Source organism: Cervus elaphus, chromosome 4, assembly GCF_910594005.1.
Source record: "Cervus elaphus chromosome 4, mCerEla1.1, whole genome shotgun sequence".
NCBI classification, from domain to species: domain Eukaryota; kingdom Metazoa; phylum Chordata; class Mammalia; order Artiodactyla; family Cervidae; genus Cervus; species Cervus elaphus.
The window spans coordinates 47,128,219-47,154,096 of NC_057818.1; the positions used below are offsets into that span (position 1 = coordinate 47,128,219).

Sequence of the window (25,878 nt, forward strand, 5' to 3'; positions counted from 1 at the left end):
CCACTGATATATTCTGGATATTTATATTTTTACATTTTCCACAATGTATAAATGGAACCATACAGTATGTAACTTTTTGAGGCTGGTTTCATCCATAATGTTGCAGGTGTCAGTAGTCCATTTTGTTGTTGTTGTTGTTAAGTAGTTATTTTATTGAGTGGATATACCATGGTGTGTCCATTTATCCACGAGGAACATTTGGGTTGTTCCAGTTTTTAGTGATTATAAATAATAATACTATAGACATGCATGAATAGGCTTTTGTGTGAACATGTGGTTTTATTTCTCTATGCTAAATGTAAGTGGGATCACTGGGTCACATGGAAAGTACATGTTTAACTTTTTAAAGAACCCACAAAATTGTTTTCCAGAGTGGTTTTACTACTTTGCATTCCCATTAGCAGTGTATCAGAGTTCTAGTTGTTCCACACCCTCATCAGTACGTGATATTGTCACACATCTATGATTTTGAAAAGTCCCAGATTATAAACTGATGAATATCTCAAATGGTGCAACATCCCAGATGAATATTAGAGACCAGTGTTTATATCTGTGTTTTAACTGTTGCATATTACTTATAAAGCAGGGGATGATAAGTCTGATTCTATTGCTGGACCACAAATTAAGTGGAGATATTCAAGCACTACCTGGCAAGAATGTTTCAGGTTTGAGATGCACTATGCAGATACTGGGGACATAAGAAGTGAGGCAACATGCTTGTTTACACAGATTATCAGAAAATACATAGGAGATGTAGGAACCATGTTTGTAGGATGGATTTGATTTATAGTTGGACTGGAAATTTGATTTATAATTGCCATCACTGACTCGATGGACATGAATTTGAGTAAGCTCCGGGAGTTGGTGATGGACAGGGAAGCCTTGTGTGCTGCAGTTCATGGGGTCACAAAGAGTCAGACACGACTGAGTGACTGAACTGAACTGAACTGGACTGGAAAAGCTCTATTATCTCCATGATGCCTGAATGTTTGGCATTGAGTTTGATTGACATAGGGCAGAGGGATACATAAGATGCTGTTTGAAGTTGAAATTTTCCCTGAAGACCCCCGGAGTCAATTTGTTTACTCATATAAATGATTAGAGAGCCCACTTTGACTATGTGACCAGTGAACAAAGGGGCATAAAAGTCCTTCTGGGGAACTTTGGCCTTGAGCTCTCCCAAGATTCACATAGATCTTAGTGGTTCTATCTGGAGGTAGAGTGCAGTCTCTATGTGAATAAGGACACTGTGGAACTTGCACCTGAATGATTCTCAGACTCCCCCCAACCAAATGCCTACCTACCTTTTCTCTTGGTAAGCTACATCTTTTGCTTTTAAATGAAAGCATTAAATATTATATGGGCTTCCCTGGTGGCTCAGTGGTAAAGAATCTGCCTGCCATGGCAGGAGATGTGGGTTTGATTCCTGGGTCAGAAGATCCCCTGGAAAAGGAAATGGCAACCCACTCCAGTATTCTTGCCTGGGAAATCCCATGGACAGAGGATCCTGGTGGGCTACAGTCCATGGGGTCACAAGAGTTGGTCACAATTTAGTGACTCAACAACATTAAATGTATATACTCTGTGGAGTTTTGTTAGTCCTTTTGAACTGATGAAATCTTTGTACATGTTAATTCTCTTGTGTCCTAGGACCTTACAGTTAGGTCTACAAAGAATGAATTTGCAAATTAATTCCTATCCTGTCATATATATTTAGGAATAAGTGGACTAGAATTCCAGAACCATGTCTACTCCTCAGAGCTACACAAACTTCACTGACCAAAGTTAGATGAAAAGTCCTCATTTAAAAAAAAAAAAAAAAAAAAGTCCTCATTTCATATATTAATCAATTCATAAAATAAGGACCCATAAAAATCAATGAAAAAGAACATTTTCAACTTCTTCAAAAGAAATCTTCACACAGGAGACTGAAAGATAGCCCAATTCTGGTTCACACCAAAATAAAAACCACTGGACCTAATTTTCCTGAGAAGTAGTTTATATGTGAATAGTTGTTTGAAAGCAAAACTTCATTTAGACTTTCTTCAAGGCATTCCAGGTTACCACCTACAAGGACATGGCTGTACTTAATGTACATTGGATTCTATATCTTGATTTCTGTCTGAACCTTAGTTCATGAAATGACTCTGCAGAGGATCTTTCAAAGATAGATTTAACTTCCTTCTGCATTGTCCACAGCTGGTATTTTGGGGCTATTTTAATTTTTTTTGCAAAATTGGGAAGTATGCATTTGAATAAGTAATCAAGTTGATAAGTGTAACTTACTACCACAGAAGGAGAAAAATAAAAAATATGTATATGAACTCCTCACTGAGTTGTTATTTAGGTATGTAGTTGTAAACAAAAAATACAGCCCAAACTTCAGCTGTATTTCAGGGCCAGTTTTTGCTCACATCAAGATCACCTAGTAGTCACCACACTTTTGCTCTTTGACTCTGGAATACAAATATTCATACCTTTATTTTTACAATACAGATACTAAGAGATTATTTTCTGCTTACTTTAATCCATCAAATTTTAAAATGTAACCATTTATTCTTGAGGGTCAGAAATTTGAGAAGGCCTCAGCTCAGTTTCTGCTTGAGGGCAGAGGGTCTCTTATGTGGTTCCAGTTGGATGGCAGCAGTGCCTAGTCATTCAAAGACCTGACTTGCCCCAGATTGCTCAATCATATTTGGCAGATAATACTGGATAATGACTTGGTGCTTAGCTAGGGCTATTGACAACAATTGACTCTCTAGCATCATGATCTTGGTACAGTCGGACTTCTTTCATGGAAACAGCTTTCCCCAGAGTTAAGAGTTGAAAGCCTCATCTGTTGCCTTGTCAATCTTTCTTTCTTTAGTATGAATTCTTTGCTACTGCATAGATGTGAGTTATGACTAATTATTCTTACAATCATTTCATTTGAAGTATTCACATCCATTGTGAATTCCCTGTTGATGTAAGGATTTGAGCTGTGGCTCTAAGCTTTTCCATATTCATCATTTTCATATGACCCAGTAAGATAATGTTTCATCCAGTTAGAGTTCTCTCATGTTGAGCAAGGAAGACACTAGGTCCCTCTCTTCCTACCGCATGACTTTGATTTCAAATAGACATTCTTATGGCTGAAGGCAGTCTCAGATTTATAACCTGTATCTAGTATTTAGGATTTGAGCTGTCGCTAAAAATCTTTGAATAACCATTCTATTTGAATTCCCAGTTTTCACAACATTCATAGTTTCCCTCTAGTATGAATTCTCACATTTGAACCATCACCATATTGATAATATATACAGCTGTCTTCCTTCAGAGTGAATTATCTCCTAACATCAAAGTTATGCATTGTTTGGTAGTACCAGCGTACACATACCCCAGGGCCCAGCAATTTCATTCCTAAGTATATGTGTGTAAGTATATACACAAGAGAAATGAATATATGTACACCTAAATATAAATATATTTGAAGAAGCACTATTTATTATGACCCTAAGCTGTAAACAATAAAAAAAAGTCCATCAACATTAGATTGGATAAACTGAAATGTAATTATATAATGAAATTTTATACAGGATGAAAATAAATAAATTTCTCCAACATGCACTAATGATGAGTTTTAAAGACATAGTGATGGATGAAACAAGTTATATATGAAAGAATACATAATGTATACTTTATATAAAGGTTTATAATATGCAAAGACTAATTTATAATGTTAGGAGTTAGAACTGTGGTTAACTCTGAAGGGATAACTTTTATTCCATATTTGCAGTGAGAAATACAGTCACACCTCCTTCTTTTAAAGCAGTTCTGTTCACAGTGTGGTCCACGGGCCACGGTCAGGTAGCCTACTGCTTAATACTGGGTCACAAAATGTTATATGTTAAAATTTTAAATAAGCAATTTAAAATGTTTTTAGCAACTTGACAGAAGAATTTATGTCTGGTGAAGGTAATAAAAAATTTAAGCTTGTATTTTCAGTGACTTTTATCACTTAATTTATCTCACAATTCTTTTTATGTGTTTTGTGGACTAGCAAATAGTAGGTAAATATGCTACAGTACCTTAAACTGTTTAATATTATTACACTTGCAAGCAACCTCATGTACAGGGTTTATTATGTCTTAAAAATTTTTCACCAGAAAAGTCACATGTTTTAGTGAATTCGCACAGTTTCGCTCTTGTGAGTTTTCTGATGGACAATGAGGTTTGACTTACAACTGAAGAACTTCCCACATTCTTTACATTCATATGGTTTCTCTCCTGTGTGAGTTTTCTGATGGCGAATGAGGTTAGATTTCCTACTAAAAGCTTTCCCACACTGAGGACATCCATTGGATTTCTCTCCTGTATGTATTCTCTGATGAACAGTGAGGATTGCCTTCTGGCGGAAGGACTTCCCACATTCATTACAAATATAGGGTTTCTCCCCTGTGTGAATTCTTTGATGGAGAGTGAGAGTTGTCTTTTGGCAGAAGGACTTCCCACATTCATTGCAAATATAGGGTTTCTCTCCTGTGTGAGTCCTCTGATGTACAGTGAGGGTTGTCTTCTGGATAAATGCCTTCCCACATTCATTACATTGATATGGTTTCTCCCCTGTGTGTGTTCTCTGATGATCAATGAGGTATGACTTCTTTCTAAAAGCACTTCCACACTGAGTACATTCATAGGCCTTCTCTCCGGTATGTGTTTTGTGATGTCTAGTAAGGGTTGCCTTTTGGCGGAAGGACTTCCCACAATCCATACAAATGTAGGGTTTCCCCTCTAAGTGTGTTTTCTCATGAAGAGTGAGGGCTGTCTTTTGACGGAAGGCTTTTCCACATTGACTGCAAACATAAGGTTTCTCACCTGTGTGAATTCGTTGATGTTCAATGAGGTATGACTTCCTTCTAAAATTATTCCCACAGTAAGGACAATGAAAGGGTTTCTCTTCTGTTTGAGATCTCTGATGCATGATAAAAATGGACTTCCTACAGAGGAATTTCCCATATTTGCTGTATGAATGGGGTTTCTTCTCCATATTTTGTTGGTGGACATTGAGATTTGACTTTTCAATGAAGGCTGTGCCATCTTTATTGTATTCACAGGATTTTTCTCCTCTGTGAGCTCTGGTATGTGTAAATAATATTCCTTTCATAAGGAAGGGTTTTTCACATTCATTATGTTCAAATGATTGCTCTGGAGTTTGAACCTTCTGATGTTGAATAAGCTCTTGTTTACCACTCAGACTCCTTTCTGTTTGTTTACAGAGATTCACTGCTGCATGAATTTTCTCATGTTTAGTGTTAAGGAGTGATTTCTCCCATCCATTACTCTCACCAAACTTCTCTCTTATAGGACTTATATTTCTAATGACTAATTCTGAAATATTTTTAAAAACTTTTCCATCAGGTTTATATTCACGTAGTGTTGTTTTTGAAATAATATGGTTCTTGTCGATAGTAAATGTTTTCCCCCAAATGTTACTTCTCTCTTTTATTAGTCTTTTGTGGTTGATGGATATAACTGACCTAGAATGCCTGTCTTGGTATTCTTTGAATTTCACTAAAACATCTTCAGCTTTCCAATCTTCTTCTAGAAAAAATACAATTAACAATAGTAAGCCTCCATGTAAACATTATGGATAAGATAAATAATACAAACAATCCATGGTGGGCCTGTCTATCACACTACTTTAGTCTACAGAAAGGCCAAAATACATTACCTCTGGGAGCTAACAAACACATACCCTGCTACACTGTTAAAATGAGGAAAAACTGTCATAAGCAAACAACACATATCTTTGGGATGTTGTAAATATAAGCTACACTGAGCAGGTATGATAAACACAAGGGCAAGTAAGCAGAAGACAAAGGATAGTGAAAGCAGGATTGTTCTTGAAACAGGCCGATTCAGAGATAATGGAGTGAGCCTATCAAGGGTACTAACAGTAAGTAGTGAAAACGTTCAGGTGATGATGAAAAACTATATATTTATTCCCTAATGACTAAATAAATGTTATAAAATACTTCCATTTGTTTCTTCCTCACTTGTATTGAGCCTATCCATGGCAAATGAACTTTTTCAGTCACTCATTTCCTAGTGCTAACAGACACACTCATCTACACTCTTGATCCTAGCTCTCCACATAACTGTAATTTTTTTCCTTGAAAGGGAAGAATTGGGAAAACATAATTCCCTTAGGAATTATAAAATTAAACCAGAGGAAAAGGATATTTGCAACATGAATATAATCACTATTGTATTCTGATTGCTGCTACCATCAATTTATTCTTCCAGAGATGATCAATAACTAAATTCTCTTGACCATCAATTATAAATTTTCCTCTTTTCAATTTGCTAAATTACTTTTTCAGTTTTAGGGAAGGATGAGTTCAAGTTTTCCTCCCAATGTAGTGCATATGTGCTAAGTTGCTTCAATTGTGTTTGACTCTTTGTGATCCTATGGAGCATAGCCTGCCAGGCTTCTCTGTCCGTGGAATTCTCCAGACAAGAATACTGGAATGGGTTGCTGTGCCCTTCTCCTGGGGATCTTCCCAACCCAGAGATCGAACCCATGTCTCTTATGTCTTCTGCAGTGGCAGGCAAGTTCTTCACCACTAGCACCATCTGGGACTCTGCTATTCCCTACTGGAGCTGTGAAAGACTGAATTCTTTAATATATGTGTATGGCACTGGTTGACCTATCATTTTTCTTAAAACTTCTTGGCTATATCGTACTATTTTACCTTACTACCACCCATATCTGATGGGGCAGTTTTAAATGTGGATTCATCTTACTTATGACTTGTATCTTATTTACAATAGCCTTTTTATCCCATCAAACTAGTCATGAAAATGTAAACAAGTGATACCATATCTATCTTTAAAATTGTTCCACCAGATATGGGTGGTAGGATCATGTATTTATAAAACAGAATACTACAATGAAATGTATATAATGGAATACTATTCAGCAATAAAAAGGAAAAAACCACTGAAACATAATGACAAAAAGAGATGAATATTAAACATTTTTTAGACTTAAAACTTCATGCAAAAGAGTACATATTTCATTTATGTGTAGTTCTAGGACACACAAAACTAATCTGTATCAGTAATGGGAATTATACTGCCTTCCTGACAACTTCAACCTCCTCCAGGGACATACTACTATCCAATTTATCCAAAAGCCTTCACATATTCTCTCTACTCTTCAATGTCTATATTGTCTGATATAAATATATATCATAATTTATATATAATTTTATAGTCTGAACCATCCATTTCAAATAATCTTTCAATAAGATCTGTTGCTATTTTAATATTATATTATATGTGAAATGCTCAATTTGATAATAATGCCTTCCCAACTAAAACTTATGTTCTTTGAAGTCAATATTTTATTAACTATCTTCTTTGAAATCTTCTGAGTATACATTAAAACACTTAAGAGTGGTGAAGGGATATGATCATCTTGGCATGTATATATAAAAAGAAATTACTGTTTAAATGATTTCTGAATGGATGAAAAAGATAATTTCCTTGCATACTATCATAGGCCATCAATCAGGTAACTACTGAATGTCTAGCCTCTCTTACAAACTACAGTAAGGAAAAGTAAAAGAGATGACCTTATTTTGAGGGAACTATTAATCAGATGGGAAAAGAGGCCTCAGATAAAACAAGGTTGAATCAGGTAGCAAATTACTAGATTATATCAGAGGATGGTTCTGTTTGTGTGTTACAGACACTAAGTATAATGTGAATGCAGAAAAATAGGAGCTGACATGCTCTGGAGTCAGTAATGGACATTTCATGTGGAAGTAAAATTTGATCTTTTAACTCAAGGATATGTAGTATTGTGTGGGAAAGAACAAAATTCTTACTCTAAAAGAAGTCTTGACATTTGCCTTCGTCTTCTGGGAGGTAATCTCTAAATCCTTGGAATGTCATGTCTTAGAGGAATATTTATTTGCCTGGGAACCTTTGGCCAGCTAGAAAGTAACAATGTGATTTAGGTTGGGGGGGTTCTTTGAGTCACACCAACAATGTGATTTAAGTGGGGGTTTGGGTCACAGAATATTAGTTCAACCTCTTATGGGGATGGAAACTTAGATCAGCCACACGGGCAGTCAGGCATCCTATGTGATGGAGCCCTAATATAACCAACTCTGGACTCTAGGCTTGAGCAAAGCTTCCCTGGCTGGCAACATTCTATAAGAACTGTCACAGGGAAGTAACGCTGTCCCTGATTCCACAGAAAACAACTAGAAGCTCTGTGTTTGGTACTTTCCTGGACTCTGCCCTATGTGCTTCTCCCCTTGGCTAATTTTAATTTGTATTCTTCTCTTACAAACCATAACTGTGAGTATTACAGCTTTCAGTAAGTTTTTTAAGTCCTTATAGCAAACTATTGACCCAAATCTTCGGATTCCTGAATTTACATTTGGTATCAGAATTAAGGGTCTCTTTTTGTGTACTGATTTACTCTCTTATTTTGTAGTTGGTTGACTTTCCAAGTATTTCTGTAAGTATACAGCAGCTGTCACATTAATGAAAGGTCCAGTTGTACATTTGAGAGACTAGAACAGAGATGAGCAAGAGTTCTCAGTCAAAAAGGGAAATACATGTGGAATGACCAGAAGGGATATTATTGTCAGCCCTTGAAAAAGAAGGGATTTGGGGGAGGAGCCAAGATGGCGGAGGAGTAGGACGGGGAGACCACTTTCTCTCCTACAAATTCATCAAAAGAATAACTGAACGCAGAGCAAACCTCACAAAACAACTTCTGATCGCTAGCTGAGGTCATCAGGCGCCCAGAAAAGCAGACCATTGTCCTCGAAAGGAGGTAGGACAAAATATAAAAGATAAAAAGTGAGACAAAAGAGCTAAGAACAGAGACCCGTCCCGGGAAGGGAGTCTTAGGCGGCCTTGCTTGGGCTAGGGTCCGGGCCTGAGTGCCCTGAGGACAATCGGAGGGAGCTTCTGTGAGGTGCTAACTTGAACTGTGGGAGACCAAAAGAGAGAAAATTAACCGGCCGGAACACACTGCCGGCCGTTCGCAGAACAAAGGGACGGAGAAAGTCCCAAGAAGAGGTCGCAGGCTGCGGACCCGCCCAGCCCCGCCGGAGGCAGGGGGGAGGGGAAGGTCGCGGCGAGACACAGGGCGCAGGCACCCGACCGGCGCGGGCGGGGACTGGGGCTGGGGACGCAGAGGGCGGAAGGCGCGCGCACCCGACTGGCGCCAGCGGAAACTGAGACTGGGTCCGCGGAAGGGAGTGAGTGCGCCACACCTGGGGATAGTGCGCCCATCAAGCCCCTCGCTGCCTGGACCGCTCTGACGGGGAAGGCACAGAGAGCAGGCGCAGCTTTTCCTTCCACGCTTTTGTGTAACACCCGAGGGCTGGAACCTAGCGCAGCGCGGAGCGCGCTCCATATAGAACAGCCGGGAGCCTGAGCAGCGCAGACTGGAGAAAGCAGCGTCAGCCCCTCCCGGCAGCGCCAGCCCGCCCCCGCAGGGCCAGCCCCTCCCCGCAGCGTCAGCCCCTCCCAGCAGCGCAACGGGACTAGCTAACTGAATAAGAGTCCACCTCCGCCCGCCTGTGTCAGGGCGGAAATGAGGCTCTGAAGAGACCGGCAAACAGAAGCCAAATAAACAAAGGGAACCGCTTCAGAAGGGACTGGTGCAACAGATTAAAATCCCTGTAGAAAACACCGACTTCACCGGAAGGGCCCTGTAGATATCGAGAAGTGTAAGCTGGAACGAGGAGCTATCTGAAACTGAGCCGAACCCACACTGACCGCAACAGCTCCAGAGAAACTCCTAGATATATTTTTACTTTTTTTTTTCTAAGTAAGGAAAAAAAAAAAAATTTTTTTTTATATTTTTTCTTTTTTATTTTTTCTCTTTTATTTCCCTTTAAAATTCCCTATTACTCCCCCATTACTCCTTAACTTTCATTTTCATAGATTTTTACGATTTTTTTAATTAGGGGGAAAAAAAATTTTTTTTTTTTCTTTCTTTTTTTTTTTTGTTTTTTTTTCTTTTTTTTCTTCTTTTTTTTCCTTTCCGTTTTCTCTTTTATTTTCTATTTTTCTTTTTCTCTTATTTCTTTTAAAGTCCTCTAGAACTCCTCTACTACTCTTCATTTTCATTTTCACTACACTATAACCTTACCAAAAAAAAAAAAAGAGAAGCCCTATCTTTAAACCGAAGATTATTCTCTCCCAATCTTGACTCTCTGTTTTCTATCTCAGAACACCTCTATTTCCTCCTTTCCCCTTCTCTTCCCAATCCAATTCTGTGAATCCTTGTAGGTGTCTGAGATACGGAGAACACTCTGGGAACAGACAGCTGCGTAGATCTGTCTCTCTCCTCTTGAGTCCCCCTTTTTCTCCTCCTGCTCATCTCTATCTCCCTCCTCCCTTTTCTCCTGTTCATGTAACTCTGTGAACCTCTCTGGGTGTCCCTAACAGGGGAGAATCTTTTCGCCATTAACCTAGAAGTTTTATTATCAGTGCTGTATAGTTGGAGAAGTCCTGAGACTACAGGAAGAATAAAACTGAAATCCAGAGGCAGGAAACTTAAGCCCAAAACCTGAGAACACCAGAAAACTCCTGACTACATGGAACTTTAAGCAATAAGTGACCGTCCAAAAGCCTCCATACCTACACTGAAACCAACCACCACCCAAGAGCCAGTAAGTTTTAGAGCAAGACATACCACGCAAATTCTCCAGCAACACAGGAACATAGCCCCGAATGTCAACATACAGGCTGCCCAAGGTGACACCTAACACATAGACCCATCTCAAAACTCATTACTGGGCACTCCATTGCTCTCCAAATAGAAGAAATCAAGTTCCACGCACCAGTACACTGACGCAAGCTTCCCTAACCAGGAAACCTTGACAAGCCAATCGTCTAACCCCACCCACTGGGTAAATCCTCCACAATAAAAAGGAACCACAGACCTCCAGAATACAGAAAGTCCACTCCAGACACAGCAATCTAAACAAGATGAAAAGGCAAAGAAATACCCAACAGGTAAAGGAACATGAAAAATGCCCACCAAGTCAAACAAAAGAGGAGGAGATAGGGAATCTACCTGAAAAAGAATTTAGAATAATGATAATAAAAATGATCCAAAATCTTGAAAACAAAATGGAGTTACAGATAAATAGCCTGGAGACAAAGATTGAAAAGATACAAGAATTGTTTAATAAAGACCTAGAAGAAATAAAAAAGAGTCAATTAAAAATGAACAATGCAATGAATGAGATCAAAAACACTTTGGAGGGAACCAAGAGTAGAATAACGGAGGCAGAAGATAGGATAAGTGAGGTAGAAGATAAAATGGTGGAAATAAATGAAGCAGAGAGGAAAAAAGAAAAAAGGATCAAAAGAAATGAGGACAACCTCAGGGACCTCTGGGACACTGTGAAACGCCCCAACATTCGAATCATAGGAGTTCCAGAAGAAGAAGACAAAAAGAAAGGCCATGAGAAAATACTCGAGGAGATAATAGCTGAAAACTTCCCTAAAATGGGGAAGGAAATAGCCACTCAAGTCCAAGAAACCCAGAGAGTCCCAAACAGGATAAACCCAAGGCGAAACACCCCAAGACACATATTAATCAAACTAACAAAGATCAAACACAAAGAACAAATATTAAAAGCAGCAAGGGAAAAACAACAAATAACACACAAAGGGATTCCCATAAGGATAACAGCTGACCTATCAATAGAAACCCTCCAGGCCAGAAGGGAATGGCAGGACGTCCTGAAAGTAATGAAAGAGAATAACCTACAACCTAGATTACTGTATCCAGCAAGGATCTCATTCAGATATGAAGGAGAACTCAAAAGCTTTACAGATAAGCAAAAGCTGAGAGAATTCAGCACCACCAAACCAGCTCTTCAACAAATGCTAAAGGATCTTCTCTAGACAGGAAATGCAGAAAGGTTGTATAAACGTGAACCCAAAACAACAAAGTAAATGGCAACGGGACCACACCTATCAATAATTACCTTAAATGTAAATGGGTTGAATGCCCCAACCAAAAGACAAAGATTGGCTGAATGGATACAAAAACAAGACCCCCATATATGCTGTCTACAAGAGACCCACCTCAAAACAAGAGACACATACAGACTAAAAGTGAAGGGCTGGAAAAAAATATTTCATGCAAATGGAGACCAAAAGAAAGCAGGAGTCGCAATACTCCTATCAGATAAAATAGACTTTCAAATAAAAGCTGTGAAAAGAGACAAAGAAGGACACTACATAATGATCAAAGGATCAATCCAAGAAGAAGATATAACAATTATATATGCACCCAACATAGGAGCACCGCAATATGTACGGCAAACACTAACGAGTATGAAAGAGGAAATTAATAGTAACACAGTAATAGTGGGAGACTTTAATACCCCACTCACAACTATGGATAGATCAACTAAACAGAAAATTAACAAGGAAACACAAACTTTAAATGACACAATGGACCAGCTAGACCTAATTGATATCTATAGGACATTTCACCCCAAAACAATCAACTTCACCTTTTTCTCAAGTGCACACGGAACCTTCTCCAGAATAGATCACATCCTGGGCCATAAATCTAGTCTTGGAAAATTCAAAAAAATTGAAATCATTCCAGTCATCTTTTCTGACCACAGTGCAGTAAGATTAGATCTCAATTACAGGAAAAAAATTGTTAAAAATTCAAACACCTGGAGGCTAAATAACACGCTTCTGAATAACCAACAAATCATAGAAGAAATCAAAAAAGAAATCAAAATATGTATAGAAATGAATGAAAATGAAAACACAACAACCCAAAACCTATGGGACACTGTAAAAGCAGTGCTAAGGGGAAGGTTCATAGCATTACAGGCTTACATCAAGAAACAAGAAAAAAGCCAAATAAATAACCTAACTCTACACCTAAAGCAATTAGAGAAGGAAGAAATGAAGAACCCCAGGGTTAGCAGAAGGAAAGAAATCTTAAAAATTAAGGCAGAAATAAATGCAATAGAAACTAAAGAGACCATAGCAAAAATCAACAAAGCTAAAAGCTGGTTTTTTGAAAAAATAAACAAAATTGACAAACCATTAGCAAGACTCATTAAGAAACAAAGAGAGAAGAACCAAATTAACAAAATTAGAAATGAAAATGGAGAGATCACAACAGACAACACTGAAATACAAAGGATCATAAGAGACTACTACCAGCAGCTCTATGCCAATAAAATGGACAACTTGGATGAAATGGACAAATTCTTAGAAAAGTATAACTTTCCAAAACTGAACCAGGAAGAAATAGAAGATCTTAACAGACCCATCACAGGCAAGGAAATCGAAACTGTAATCAAAAATCTTCCAGCAAACAAAAGCCCAGGACCAGATGGCTTCACAGCTGAATTCTACCAAAAATTTAGAGAAGAGCTAACACCTACCTTACTCAAACTCTTCCAGAAAATTGCAGAAGAAGGTAAACTTCCAAACTCATTCTATGAGGCCACCATCACCCTAATTCCAAAACCTGACAAAGATGCCACAAAAAAAGAAAACTACAGGCCAATATCACTGATGAACATAGATGCAAAAATCCTTAACAAAATTCTAGCAAACAGAATCCAACAACATATTAAAAAAATCATACACCACGACCAAGTGGGCTTTATCCCAGGAATGCAAGGATTCTTCAATATCCGCAAATCAATCAATGTAATACACCACATTAACAAATTGAAAGATAAAAACCATATGATTATCTCAATAGATGCAGAGAAAGCCTTTGACAAAATTCAACACTCATTTATGATTAAAACTCTCCAAAAAGCAGGAATAGAAGGAACATACCTCAACATAATAAAAGCTATATATGACAAACCCACAGCAAGCATCACCCTCAATGGTGAAAAATTGAAAGCATTTCCCCTGAAATCAGGAACAAGACAAGGGTGCCCACTCTCACCACTACTGTTCAACATAGTGTTGGAAGTTTTGGCCACAGCAATCAGAGCAGAAAAAGAAGTAAAAGGAATCCAGATAGGAAAAGAAGAAGTGAAACTCTCACTGTTTGCAGATGACATGATCCTCTATATAGAAAACCCTAAAGACTCTACCAGAAAATTACTAGAACTAATCAACGAATATAGTAAAGTTGCAGGATATAAAATTAACACACAGAAATCCCTTGCATTCCTATATACTAACAATGAAAAAACAGAAAGAGAAATTAAGGAAACAATACCATTCACCATTGCAACAAAAAGAATAAGATACTTAGGAGTATATCTACCTAAAGAAACAAAAGACCTATACATAGAAAACTATAAAACACTGATGAAAGAAATCAAAGAGGACACATACAGATGGAGAAACATACCGTGTTCATGGATTGGAAGAATCAATATTGTCAAAATGGCTATTCTACCCAAAGCAATCTATAGATTCAATGCAATCCCTATCAAGCTACCAACGGTATTTTTCACAGAACTAGACCAAAGAATTTCACAATTTGTATGGAAATACAAAAAACCTCGAATAGCCAAAGTAATCTTGAAAAAGAAGAATGGAACTGGAGGAATCAACCTGCCTGACTTCAGACTCTACTACAAAGCCACAGTCATCAAGACAGTGTGGTACTGGCACAAAGACAGAAATATAGACCAATGGAACAGAATAGAAAGCCCAGAGATAAATCCACGAACCTATGGACACCTTATCTTTGACAAAGGAGGCAAGGATATACAATGGAAAAAAGACAACCTCTTTAACAAGTGGTGCTGGGAAAACTGGTCAACCACTTGCAAAAGAATGAAACTAGAACACTTTCTAACACCATACACAAAAATAAACTCAAAATGGATTAAAGATCTAAATGTAAGACCAGAAACTATAAAACTCCTAGAGGAGAACATAGGCAAAACACTCTCCAACATAAATCACAGCAAGATCCTCTATGACCCACCTCCCAGAATATTGGAAATAAAAGCAAAACTAAACAAATGGGATCTAATGAAACTTAAAAGCTTTTGCACTACAAAAGAAACTATAAGTAAGGTGAAAAGACAGCCGTCAGATTGGGAGAAAATAATAGCAAATGAAGAAACAAAGGATTAATCTCAAAAATATACAAGCAACTCCTGCAGCTCAATTCCAGAAAAATAAATGACCCAATCAAAAAATGGGCCAAAGAACTAAACAGACATTTCTCCAAAGAAGACATACAGATGGCTAACAAACACATGAAAAGGTGCTCAACATCACTCATTATTAGAGAAATGCAAATCAAAACCACAATGAGGTACCATTACACACCAGTCAGGATGGCTGCTATCCAAAAGTCTACAAGCAATAAATGCTGGAGAGGCTGTGGAGAAAAGGGAACCCTCTTACACTGTTGGTGGGAATGCAAACTAGTACAGCCACTATGGAAAACAGTGTGGAGATTCCTTAAAAAACTGGAAATAGAACTGCCATATGACCCAGCAATCCCACTTCTGGGCATACACACTGAGGAAACCAGATCTGAAAGAGACACGTGCACCCCAATGTTCATCGCAGCACTGTTTATAATAGCCAGGACATGGAAGCAACCTAGATGCCCATCAGCAGATGAATGGATAAGGAAGCTCTGGTACATATACACCATGGAATTTTACTCAGCCGTCAAAAAGAATTCATTTGAACCAGTCCTAATGAGATGGATGAAACTGGAGCCCCTTATACAGAGTGAAGTAAGCCAGAAAGATAAAGAACATTACAGCATACTAACACATATATATGGAATTTAGAAAGATGGTAACGATAACCCTATATGCAAAACAGAAAAAGAGACACAGAAATACAGAACAGACTTTTGAACTCTGTGGGAGAAGGTGAGGGTGGGATGTTTCAAAAGAACAGCATGTATACTATCTATGGTGAAACAGATCACCAGCCCAGGTGGGATGCATGAGACAAGTGCTCCGGCCTGGTGCACTGGGAAGACCCAGAGGAATCGGGTGGAGAGGGAGATGGGAGGGGGGATCGGGATGGGGAATAAGTGTAAATCTATGGCTGATTCATATCAATGTATGACAAAACCCACTGAAATGTTGTGAAGTAATTAGCCTCCAACTAATAAAAAAATTAAAAAAAAAAAAAAGAAAAAGAAGGGATTTAAATTTCATATAATAAGGGGATATCTTTTTTTGCCTATTGACTGAAAGAAAACTGAAAGAACTAGAAAAAAATCATGGCAAATCCAAATAGTAACTACAGCAGTCCACACCTGAAATAACATGGTTCTTACTTTGGAAGATGTCAGTGGCAAATGAGAATATGATAGGATGTAAAGATATTTCATGGAGTGAAATAAACACAAATTGTGGAAAGCTAATTTTTAAAATATAGCAGAGATGATGAAATCAACCTGATATTATAAGAAGCTGACTACAGTAATAAAAGGATATAGAAACAAAGATAAGGTTAATGACTTATATATTATTTCTAAAATATCAATAACTGAAGATGAGACAAGTGATCACTATATTGCTGTAGGCAGATTAAAATATTCCAGTAGAGTCCAAGTGGGAGAAATGCGCTGAAAATGGCTATTTGAAAGCCATTCACATAAAACAAGGATATCACAACTTGAGAATGGATCAGATTATTATAGCTTACGTGGCTGTTATAAAGATAAGAACTGAGGATGAAGAATGATCCTTTAAGGATACCGATGACAGCCTACTGAAATAAAATCCATTTATTTGACAAATATTTATTTTTTCAGAGGGAAGAGAAGTAAGCAAGATGAAAAAGGAACTCAGGGACATAGGATACATTTTTCACCCCAATCAAGGTGGGTACATATCAGGCATCTGAGCACTATGTTATGAAACATGGAGATTTATTGGGAAGAAATGTATTAAAATGAAGTGATACTGAAATTATCACCTTAGTCCAAGGCATATGGATTTTGAAATCTGATAGTAGGTCTCACAGTAAGAATGGGACGTGAGACTGAGTACAAGAAACAAGTAGAAGGGGAAAGGAAGAAAAGAAAATGAAGACTAAGAGGAAGATAAATATTAACAATGATTACCCTTTTATATTTTGGATTCATGAATGCCTATAAATAGAAGACTATAATAAAAGAAGAAAAGTTAAAGAAAGAGACGAAAACCAAGAAAGGCCTAAACCAACAGTTTCCAAGAGATTCTTATGGGAGGTCTACAAAGTCAAAACTATTTTTGTTAATAATAACATTTCACTGGGACTTCCCCAGTGGTCCAGTGGGTAAGATTCTGTGCTCCTAATGCAGGGGAAATGAGTACAATTTCCCTGGTTGGGGAATTAAGATCCAGCATGCTGCACAGTGTGGCAAAAAAGTGATAACAACACTTCATGATTAACAAAAATAATATATTTTAAACTGTGTTCTTATTTGCACTAATGACAACAGCAATAGTAGGTGTCTCATGAATTTTAATTTATAGAGGTGACTGATGACACAGAGTTGCTAGTGTTGTTAAAAGAAAATTTCCTATTACCTTTCCTGAGAGGAGGATCTATGCCATGCCATGCAGGACGACACGGGGAAGCACCAGGTTTGGTCAGGAGGCAGAAAGAAGCAAGGGACAAGTCTAGACCACAGTCTTTACTGGAGCTTACTTCCATGGAAAGGCAGGGCAGGGCAAACAGCTTAGGGTCAGTTAGTTTGAATAGTGTTGGCATGTCATGGGTTACAGGGATGATCTCCAGTAGTCTGATACCTGGTCCTGGTGACTCAGGGCAGGGAAAATACTGGCTTGGTGTCTGTGAGTTATATAAAGGAGGTAGTTGAGGATATAGAATTGCAACTGGTTGATTTGTATATGAAAAGTTGGCTCACCAACAAGTTGTTTGTTTGCTATCTCTAGGAATTGGCTAACTCTGGGAAGGGCAATCTCTCCTTAGCTAGTAGGCTCCCTAAAGATGCCAAACATCATAAAATATAAAAAATGTTTAAATGGTTGATACAGTGGGTAAAATGCTGGCACATTAACATATATCAAAGCACTGACACCAATCTACAATAGTAAACACTACATTTCTAACTATCACACACAAGGGGAAAAAAGTTTCATTAGTTTTATTAATTTATTAGCTCTCCACCCTTGAGAACATATATTTTCAATATTCTATGTGAGTTAAGGGTACCAACCCTCTGCCTGGTAAAAAAATCTGCTTATAACTTACAGTTGGCCCTCAGTTCCTCCAAACCCACAGTTCCACATCTATGGATTCAGCCAACTGTGGACCCTGTAGTCCTATAGTATTTGCTGTTGAGAAAGTTGCATATAAATGGATCTGCATAGTTCAAATGTGTATTTTTCAAGGGCCAATCATATTTTGTGAGGAAAAGTGCTGGTATAATTATTTGAGTTGAGAACTGAATATCTACGATTTGTGGAACAGCAGTTTTACTTGAAAAAATACTGACTATTATTCATTTGTGGGTATCTGGTAGACATTTTCTTGAACAATGTGAACCTGTCTATTCAAAGAAAACATCTGCCAATACTTGTTATCTATGATAAAGTTCAAGCTTTTAACTGTAAGTCATTATGTAGGAAAGCTTGTATTTGCTACGGTATGCTCGTCAATTTACCAATACTTAAAAGACTTTTATGATGAAATTGCTGGTAATACTAACACATGTGGGTTTGGGGTTTTTAAAAAATACAGTATACGGAAAAGTAAAAATTTGGCAGACCTGTATATACCAGTTAACTGTTACTTTCCAAATGACCAATATATAGTATTACAAAACAATGCATGGGAAAAATATTTAAATAGACCACTGGATTTTATGTAATAGTCTACCAAAGTTCATTGTTATATTTTCAGATTTTATATTGCAACTAACTATTTAGACATAACCAGTTGTTAAATGATACTGTTTAGGAACTACCAATTAAGTTTGGGTGTAGTATTAATTTAGAATACCCATGACATCTAAAAAAGCTTTTAAAAATTTCTCTGTCAAACTACATAAATGCATGAAAGAAGATTTTTCTCCACATATCTCAATTAAAATAACATATTACAACAGACTAAATGTAGAATCAGATGTGAAAATCAGCTATCTTCTGTTTAGCAAGATATTAAATAAACTTCAATCATCTAACAATGCCCCTTTGCTCATTTTTTTCTTTTGGAAAAGTTTTTTTTGGTAAAAAATATGATTTTTATGTCAATATTAGTTTATTATTTTTATATTGTTCTTTTTAAATTAAATAAATGAATATTTTAAAATTTTGTTTTAATTTCAAATAGGGCATACAAACATACACAAAGTTCTTTTAATTCTTAAGAGTATAAATAAGTCCTAAGACTAAAAAGTTTGAGAACTGCTTATTTAGACATTCAGATTTTGGTAATGGCAAAGAAGTCTATATCAAAAGAACCTTCCAACTGATAACAGTGATAACTATGGACCAATTATAAAAGACTAACTTCCTTGAAGGCACTGAAGAATGATCAAAAGCAGGCAGAAACTGGAATGGATACAAACTTTGAAAGAAAGAAACCCTATTGCATTAAGATCTACATTTTTCCAGGTCTTCCACTGTGTATTCTGGCAGTTCATGCAGCACACAGGGGACAGATCTCAAGTAGAAATAGAAATAGAAAGCAGGAGTCATGATGTGCAGAAAAATCAGAAATCAGAGTTCAGGAGTACCAGAGTGGCTGAAAACTGAGGACAGAATCCAAGAAAGAAGAAAGCACAGAAGGAAAGCCCCAACATTAGCATAAACCCCTCCACAAAACCTTGGTTAACTTCATTTCCACAGGGTAAGACTGCAAGGAGCATAAAGGGAAAAGAAAGCTGGAACACTGCAAGAATCAAGCAAAGATTTCAGCAGTTAACTTAACTCTACAAAAGTAGTTTTTATTATAATTCCAGACCTGTGCCAAGTTAGAAGAATCTGGTGAAAACTTTGGTCTTTCTATTGAAATCCCATAATGACCATGTATTAGGAATAAAGGCTGCATCCAAGGACTTAGAGCAATAACATAAAACTAAAGGCAAAACTGAAAAGGAAATAAACATAACCTAAACACTTAAAGGGCTTCCCTGGTGGCTCAGCTGGTAAAGAACCCACCTATAATGGGGGAGACCTGGGTTCTATCCCTGGGTTGGGAAGATCCCCTGGAGAAGGGAATGGTTACCCACTCCAGTATTCTAGCCTGGAGAATTCCATGGACTGTATAATCCATGGGGGCACAAAGAGTCCAACATGACTGAGTGACTTTCACTTTTCAAACAACATAAAAGCAACCTGACAAAAGAATTCATGTGAGCCTCCAGTAACTTAACTAGAGATACCAAGGGAATATTTCATGCAAAGATGGGCACAATAAAGGACAGAAATGGCACGGACCTAACAGAAGCAGAAGATATTAAGAAGAGGTGGCAAGAATACACAGAAGAACTATACAAAAAAGATCTTAATGACCCAGATAACTACGATGGTGTGGTCACTCACCTAGAGCCACACTACCTGGAATGTGAAATCAAGTGGGTCCTTAGGAAGAATCACTATGAACAAAGTTAGTGTAGGTAATAGAATTCCAGCTGAACTATTTAAAATCCTAAAAGTGCTGCACCCAATATGCCAGCAAATATGGAAATCTCAGCAGTGGCCACAGGACTGGAAAAGATCAGTTTTCATTCCAATCCCAAAGAAAGGCAATACCAAAGAATGTTCAAACTATTACAGAACTGCACTCATCTCACACACTACCAAAGTAATGCTCAAAATTCTCTAAGTGAGGCTTCAACAGTACATGAACCAAGAGCCTCCAGATGTTCAATCTGGATTTAGAAAAGGCAGAGGAACCAGAGATCAAATTGTCAACATAAGCTGGATCATAGAAAAAGCAAGCAAATTCCAGAAACATCTGCTTCCTTGACTATGCTAAAGCCTTTGACTGTGTGGATGGGAAAATTCTTAAAGAGATGGTAATGCCAGACCACTAACCTGCCTATTGAGAAATCTGTATGCAGGTCAAGAAGCAACAGTTAGAAACAGACATGGAACAATGGCTGCTGCTGCTGCTGCTAAGTCGCTTCAGTTGTGTCCGACTCTGCCATTCCAGAGACGGCAGCCCACCAGCCTCCCCCATCCCTGGGATTCTCCAGGCAAGAACATTGGAGTGGGTTGCCCTTTCCTTCTCCAATGCATGAAAGTGAAGAGTGAAAGTGAAGTCACTCAGTCATGCCCGACTCCCAGTGACCCCATGGACTGCAGCCTACCAGGCTTCTCCGCCCATGGGATTTTTCAGGCAAGAGCACTGGAGTGGGTTGCCATTGCCTTCTGGAACAATGGACTGCTTCCAAATTGGGAAAGGAGTACATCAAGACTGTATATTGTTACCTTGCTTATTTAACTTATATGCAGAATACATTATGTGAAGGCAGGACTGCATGAAGCACAAGCTGGAATCAAGATTGCTGGGAGAAATATCAGTAACCTCAGATATGCAGATGACACCACCCTTATGGCAGAAAGTGAAGGAGAACTAAAGAGCCTCTTGATGAAAGTGAAAGAGGAGAGTGAAAAAGTTGGCTTAAAACTCAACATTCAGAAAACTATGATCACTGTATCCGGTCCCATCTCTGCATGGCAAATAGTTAGGGAATAATGGAAACAGTGACAGACTTTATTTTCTTGGGCCCCAAAATCACTGCATATGTTGACTGCAATCATGAAATTAAAAGACGCTTGCTCCTTGGAAGAAAAGCTATGACCAACTTAGACAGCATATTAAAAAGGAGAGACATTGCTTTGCTGATAAAGGTCTGTCTAGTCAAAGCTAGTTTTTCCCAGTAGTCATCCACAGATGTGAGAGTTGGACCATAAAGAAAGCAGAGTGCCAAAGAATTGATGCTTTTGAACTGTGGTGTTGGAGAAGACTCTTGAGAGTCCCCTGGACACCAAGGAGATCAAACCAGTCAATCTTAAAGGAAGTCAGTCCTAAATATTCATTGGAAGGACTGATGCCGCAGCTGAAGCTACAATACTTTGGCCACCAGATGCGAAGAACTGACTCCTTAGAAAAGACCCTGATGCTGGGAAAGATTGAAGGCAGGAGGAGAAGGGGACAACAGAGGATGAGATGTTTGGATGGCATCACCAACTCAATGGACATGAGTTTGAGCAAGCTCTGGGAGTTGGTGATGGACAGGGAAGCCCAACGTGCTACAGTCCATGGGTTCGCAAAGAGTTGGACACGACTGAGCAACTGAACTGAACTCATAAGATCACAACTCATCAATCTTCAGAAGAAGAAAAATGATCCAACATCTTTACATGTTACCTAAAGTTTTCCTGAGAAGAAACAGAAAAATGGAGAATAAAAGCCAATCAACAGAGCCTATATTGAAATTAGAAGAAATTTAAAATAGCTAAATTTAAAATAATTTAGTTATTTAAAATAGCTAAATTTAAAGTAGCTAAATAGATACTTTACTAAATAGATTTCTTACAAATCTGTAAGAAAAGATGAAAATATGGGTGAAAATCTCACCTTATCTCAGGAGAGATAAGGAAATGCAAACTGAAAAAAAACAACATCTGAAATTTAAGATTCACTGGATGGGTTTAATAGCAAATAAATATAAGGGAATAAAGAATAAGTAAACTGGAAGTCAGAATAACAGAAATTACTCAAACTAAAAGAATTTTTAAAATCCTTAGTGAGCTAGAGAAGGATGAAATGATTTAAAATATAATTGAGAATACAACAGGAAAAAAACTGTAGAAGTTCAGACCAAAATTTTCCCACATTTGGTCTAAAGATCAACTTGCTAAATTCACTTACTAGTTCTAACAGTTCTTTTCTTTTAGATTCCTTAGGATTTACTATGTACACAAATGTGTCACTTACAAATGAAGACAGTTCCCTTTCTAATCTGTAGCCTTTAACTTCTTTTTCTTGTCTTATTATACTGACTTGTGTTCCATATAATGTCTAACAGAATTTGTGATAATGGACATCCTTTCTTTGTTTTTGCTCTTATTAGAGGACAAGCATTCAATCTTTCACTACTGAATGTGATGGCAGGTATAAGTTTTTCAAAGATATTCTTTATGAAGTTGAGTAACTTCCCTTAGATTGCTAAAAACAGATTTATAATAAACAGAAATTGAATTTTATTATTTTCCTGCATTTACTGAGATGATTAGGTGGCTTTCTGTTTTTTTAGCCTCTTTTTATCTTTACATGGTAAATTATATAGCTTGATTTTTTAATACCAAATCAACTTTACTTTCCTTGGACAAACTCCTTTTGGTCATGAGACATCATTCTTTTAAAATATTGCTAGATTCAGCTTTATAGTAATATATTAAGCTTTATAATATTATATTAATATTATATAAATTATATCATAAAAATCTCTGTATTAAGGATTTTTCTCTTTCACTTCACAAAGGATGCTGGTGTGTAGTTTTCTATACTTATAGTGCCTTTGATTATAAATAATGCTGGTCTTATAAAGTAAGTTGGGAAGTGTTCTCCCCTACTCCACTGGTTTGTATAAAACTATTAGGGAATACCCTAATTATTCTTTCAATGTCTGTGGGAACTATAGTGTTGTAGTTCCTTTAATTTTTGGTATTGGTAATATGTCTTCTAATTTTTATACTGTTGTTGTTGTTTAGGTGCTAAGTCATGTCAACTCTGCAACCCCATGGACTGCAGCATGCCAGGCTTCCCTGTCCATCGCTATTTCCTGAGTTTGCTCAAACTCATGTCCATTGAGTTGGTGACGCAATCCAACCATCTCATCCTCTGTCACCCCCTTCTCCTCATACCCTCAGTCTTTCCCAGCATCTTTTCCAATGAGTTAGCTCTTTGCCTCAGGTGGCCAAAGTATTGGCGCTTCAGCTGCGGCATCAGTCCTTCCAGTGAACATTCAGGGTTGATTTCCTTGAGGATCGACTGGTTTGAACTCCTTGCTGTCCAAGGTACTCTCAAGAGTCTTCTGCAGCACCACAGTTCAGAAGCAAGAATTCTTTGGTGCTCAGCCTTCTTTATAGTCAAACTCTCACATCCATAGGTGACTACTGTAAAAGCCATAGCTATGACCATATGGACCTCTGTCAGCAAAGTGATGTCTCTGCTTTTTAATATGCTGTCTAAAAAAAAATATATGCTGTCTAGCTTGTGTCATAGCTTTTCTTTCAAGGAGTGAGCATCTTTTATTTTCATGGCTGTAGTCACCGTCTGCACTGATTTTGAAGCCCAAGAAAATAAAATGTATGGTTTATTAATTTTGTTATTTTAATGCATCAGCATTTGGCTTCACTCATTTCCTCTATTCTTCTTCTGTTATGTATCTCATTGATTTTTGCTTTGGTCAGTTTTTTCCTCTTATTAACTTTTGAGTTCAACTTACTTTTCTTTTTCTAGTTACTTCAGGAGACAATTTAACCCCCTGTTTCAGAAGGCCCTGATTTAAAGTGATAAAAAAATTTTAATGCTACTATAATTGCTTCTTACAGACTTTGATATCCTGTTTTGATTATCATTCAGTTCAGAATACCTTCTAATTTACCTTAGGATTTCCTCCTTGATTCATGGGTTATTTGGAAATGTAATTAATTTCCAAATATTTGGGGAATTTAGAGAAATGCTTTTTGATTTCTAGATAAATTCTACTGTGATCAGAACATAAGACTATTAAAATTTCATAGAGGGGAGAGTTAGAAAGAAAATCTCTGAAAACACTCTTTAGGTAGTGAAAATGATAAAAAGCTGAGAAAAACTGAAGGATTTTGAAGCTGTTAGAGTTCTTATGATTTCTGATGAAGTGTTCCACTTTATCACTAATATTCCATGTTCTGAAATATACTTTGATCTATAGCCACTCCCATTTTCTTCTTAGTGTTTGCATGTGTAACAGAGTCATTCTATTTTTGATCTCTTATGACTAACAAATTCCTAGACCCACTCCCTTGTTGTCCCCTCTTGTCCCACAACTGGGCAAGCCAATAAGGGACCTTGCATGCTTTCTACTGGTGCTGGCAAGAATTTTAAACCCTGTAAGCCCTAGACCACACGTAGAAACCTGACCTGACCACCTCCATAACCACAGTAAACACCAAAGACAGACACCCTTCCTTGCTCTCTCAAGCCATTTTAGCACCAGCTTGGGAATCCTCCTGGCTCTCCCTACAAAACTTCATTATGTGAGATTTCAGTCCACATCTGTCACATATTTTGAGTGGGTTGGGGGGGGGGGTGATTTCATCCCCACACAGTCAGTCAGTTTAGTCGCTCAGTTGTGTCCGACTCTTTGCGACCCCATGAATCGCAGCACGCCAGGCCTCCCTGTCCATGACTAACTCCTGGAGCTTGCTCAAACTCATGTCCATTGAGTTGGTAATGCCATCCAACCATCTCATCCTCTATCATCCCCTTCTCCTCCTGCCTTCAATCCTTCCCAGCATCAGAGTCTTCTAAGGAGTCAGTTCTTCACATCCGGTGGCCAAAGTATTGGAGCTTCAGCTTCAGCATCAGTCCTTCCAATGAATATTCAGGACTGGTTTCCTTTAGGATTGACTGGTTCAGTCTCCTTGGTGTCCAACAGACTTAAGAGTCTTCTCCAACACCACAGTTCAAAAGCATCAATTCTTTGGCACTCCACTTTCTTTATGCTCCAACTCTCACATCCATACATGACTACTGGAAAAACCACAGCTTTGACTAGATAGACTTTTATCAGCAAAGTAATGTCTCTACTTTTTAAAATGCTAAGTTGGTCATAGCTTTTCTTCCAAGGAGCAAGCGTCTTTTAATTTCATGGATGCAGTCACCATCTGTAGTAATTTTGGAGCCCAA

The 25,878-nt window shown here is 37.8% G+C and overlaps 1 protein-coding gene across 16 annotated transcripts in view; it reads right to left on the reverse strand.

The window, feature by feature from the left end:
• ZNF382 (zinc finger protein 382) overlaps positions 1-25,878 on the reverse strand; it is a 72,285-nt gene that overhangs the window by 12,431 nt on the left and 33,976 nt on the right. For 15 of the 16 annotated variants that reach the window (XM_043892741.1, XM_043892730.1, XM_043892803.1 and 12 more), the window contains exon 5: positions 3,466-5,580. The exons of the other annotated variant lie outside the window; for it this stretch is intronic. In XM_043892741.1, coding sequence (XP_043748676.1) covers positions 4,160-5,580 — 1,421 coding nt within the window. In that variant the 3' untranslated portion in view covers positions 3,466-4,159. Of the gene's footprint in view, positions 1-3,465; positions 5,581-25,878 lie in introns of those variants that run through there. 16 annotated transcript variants of the gene reach the window in all.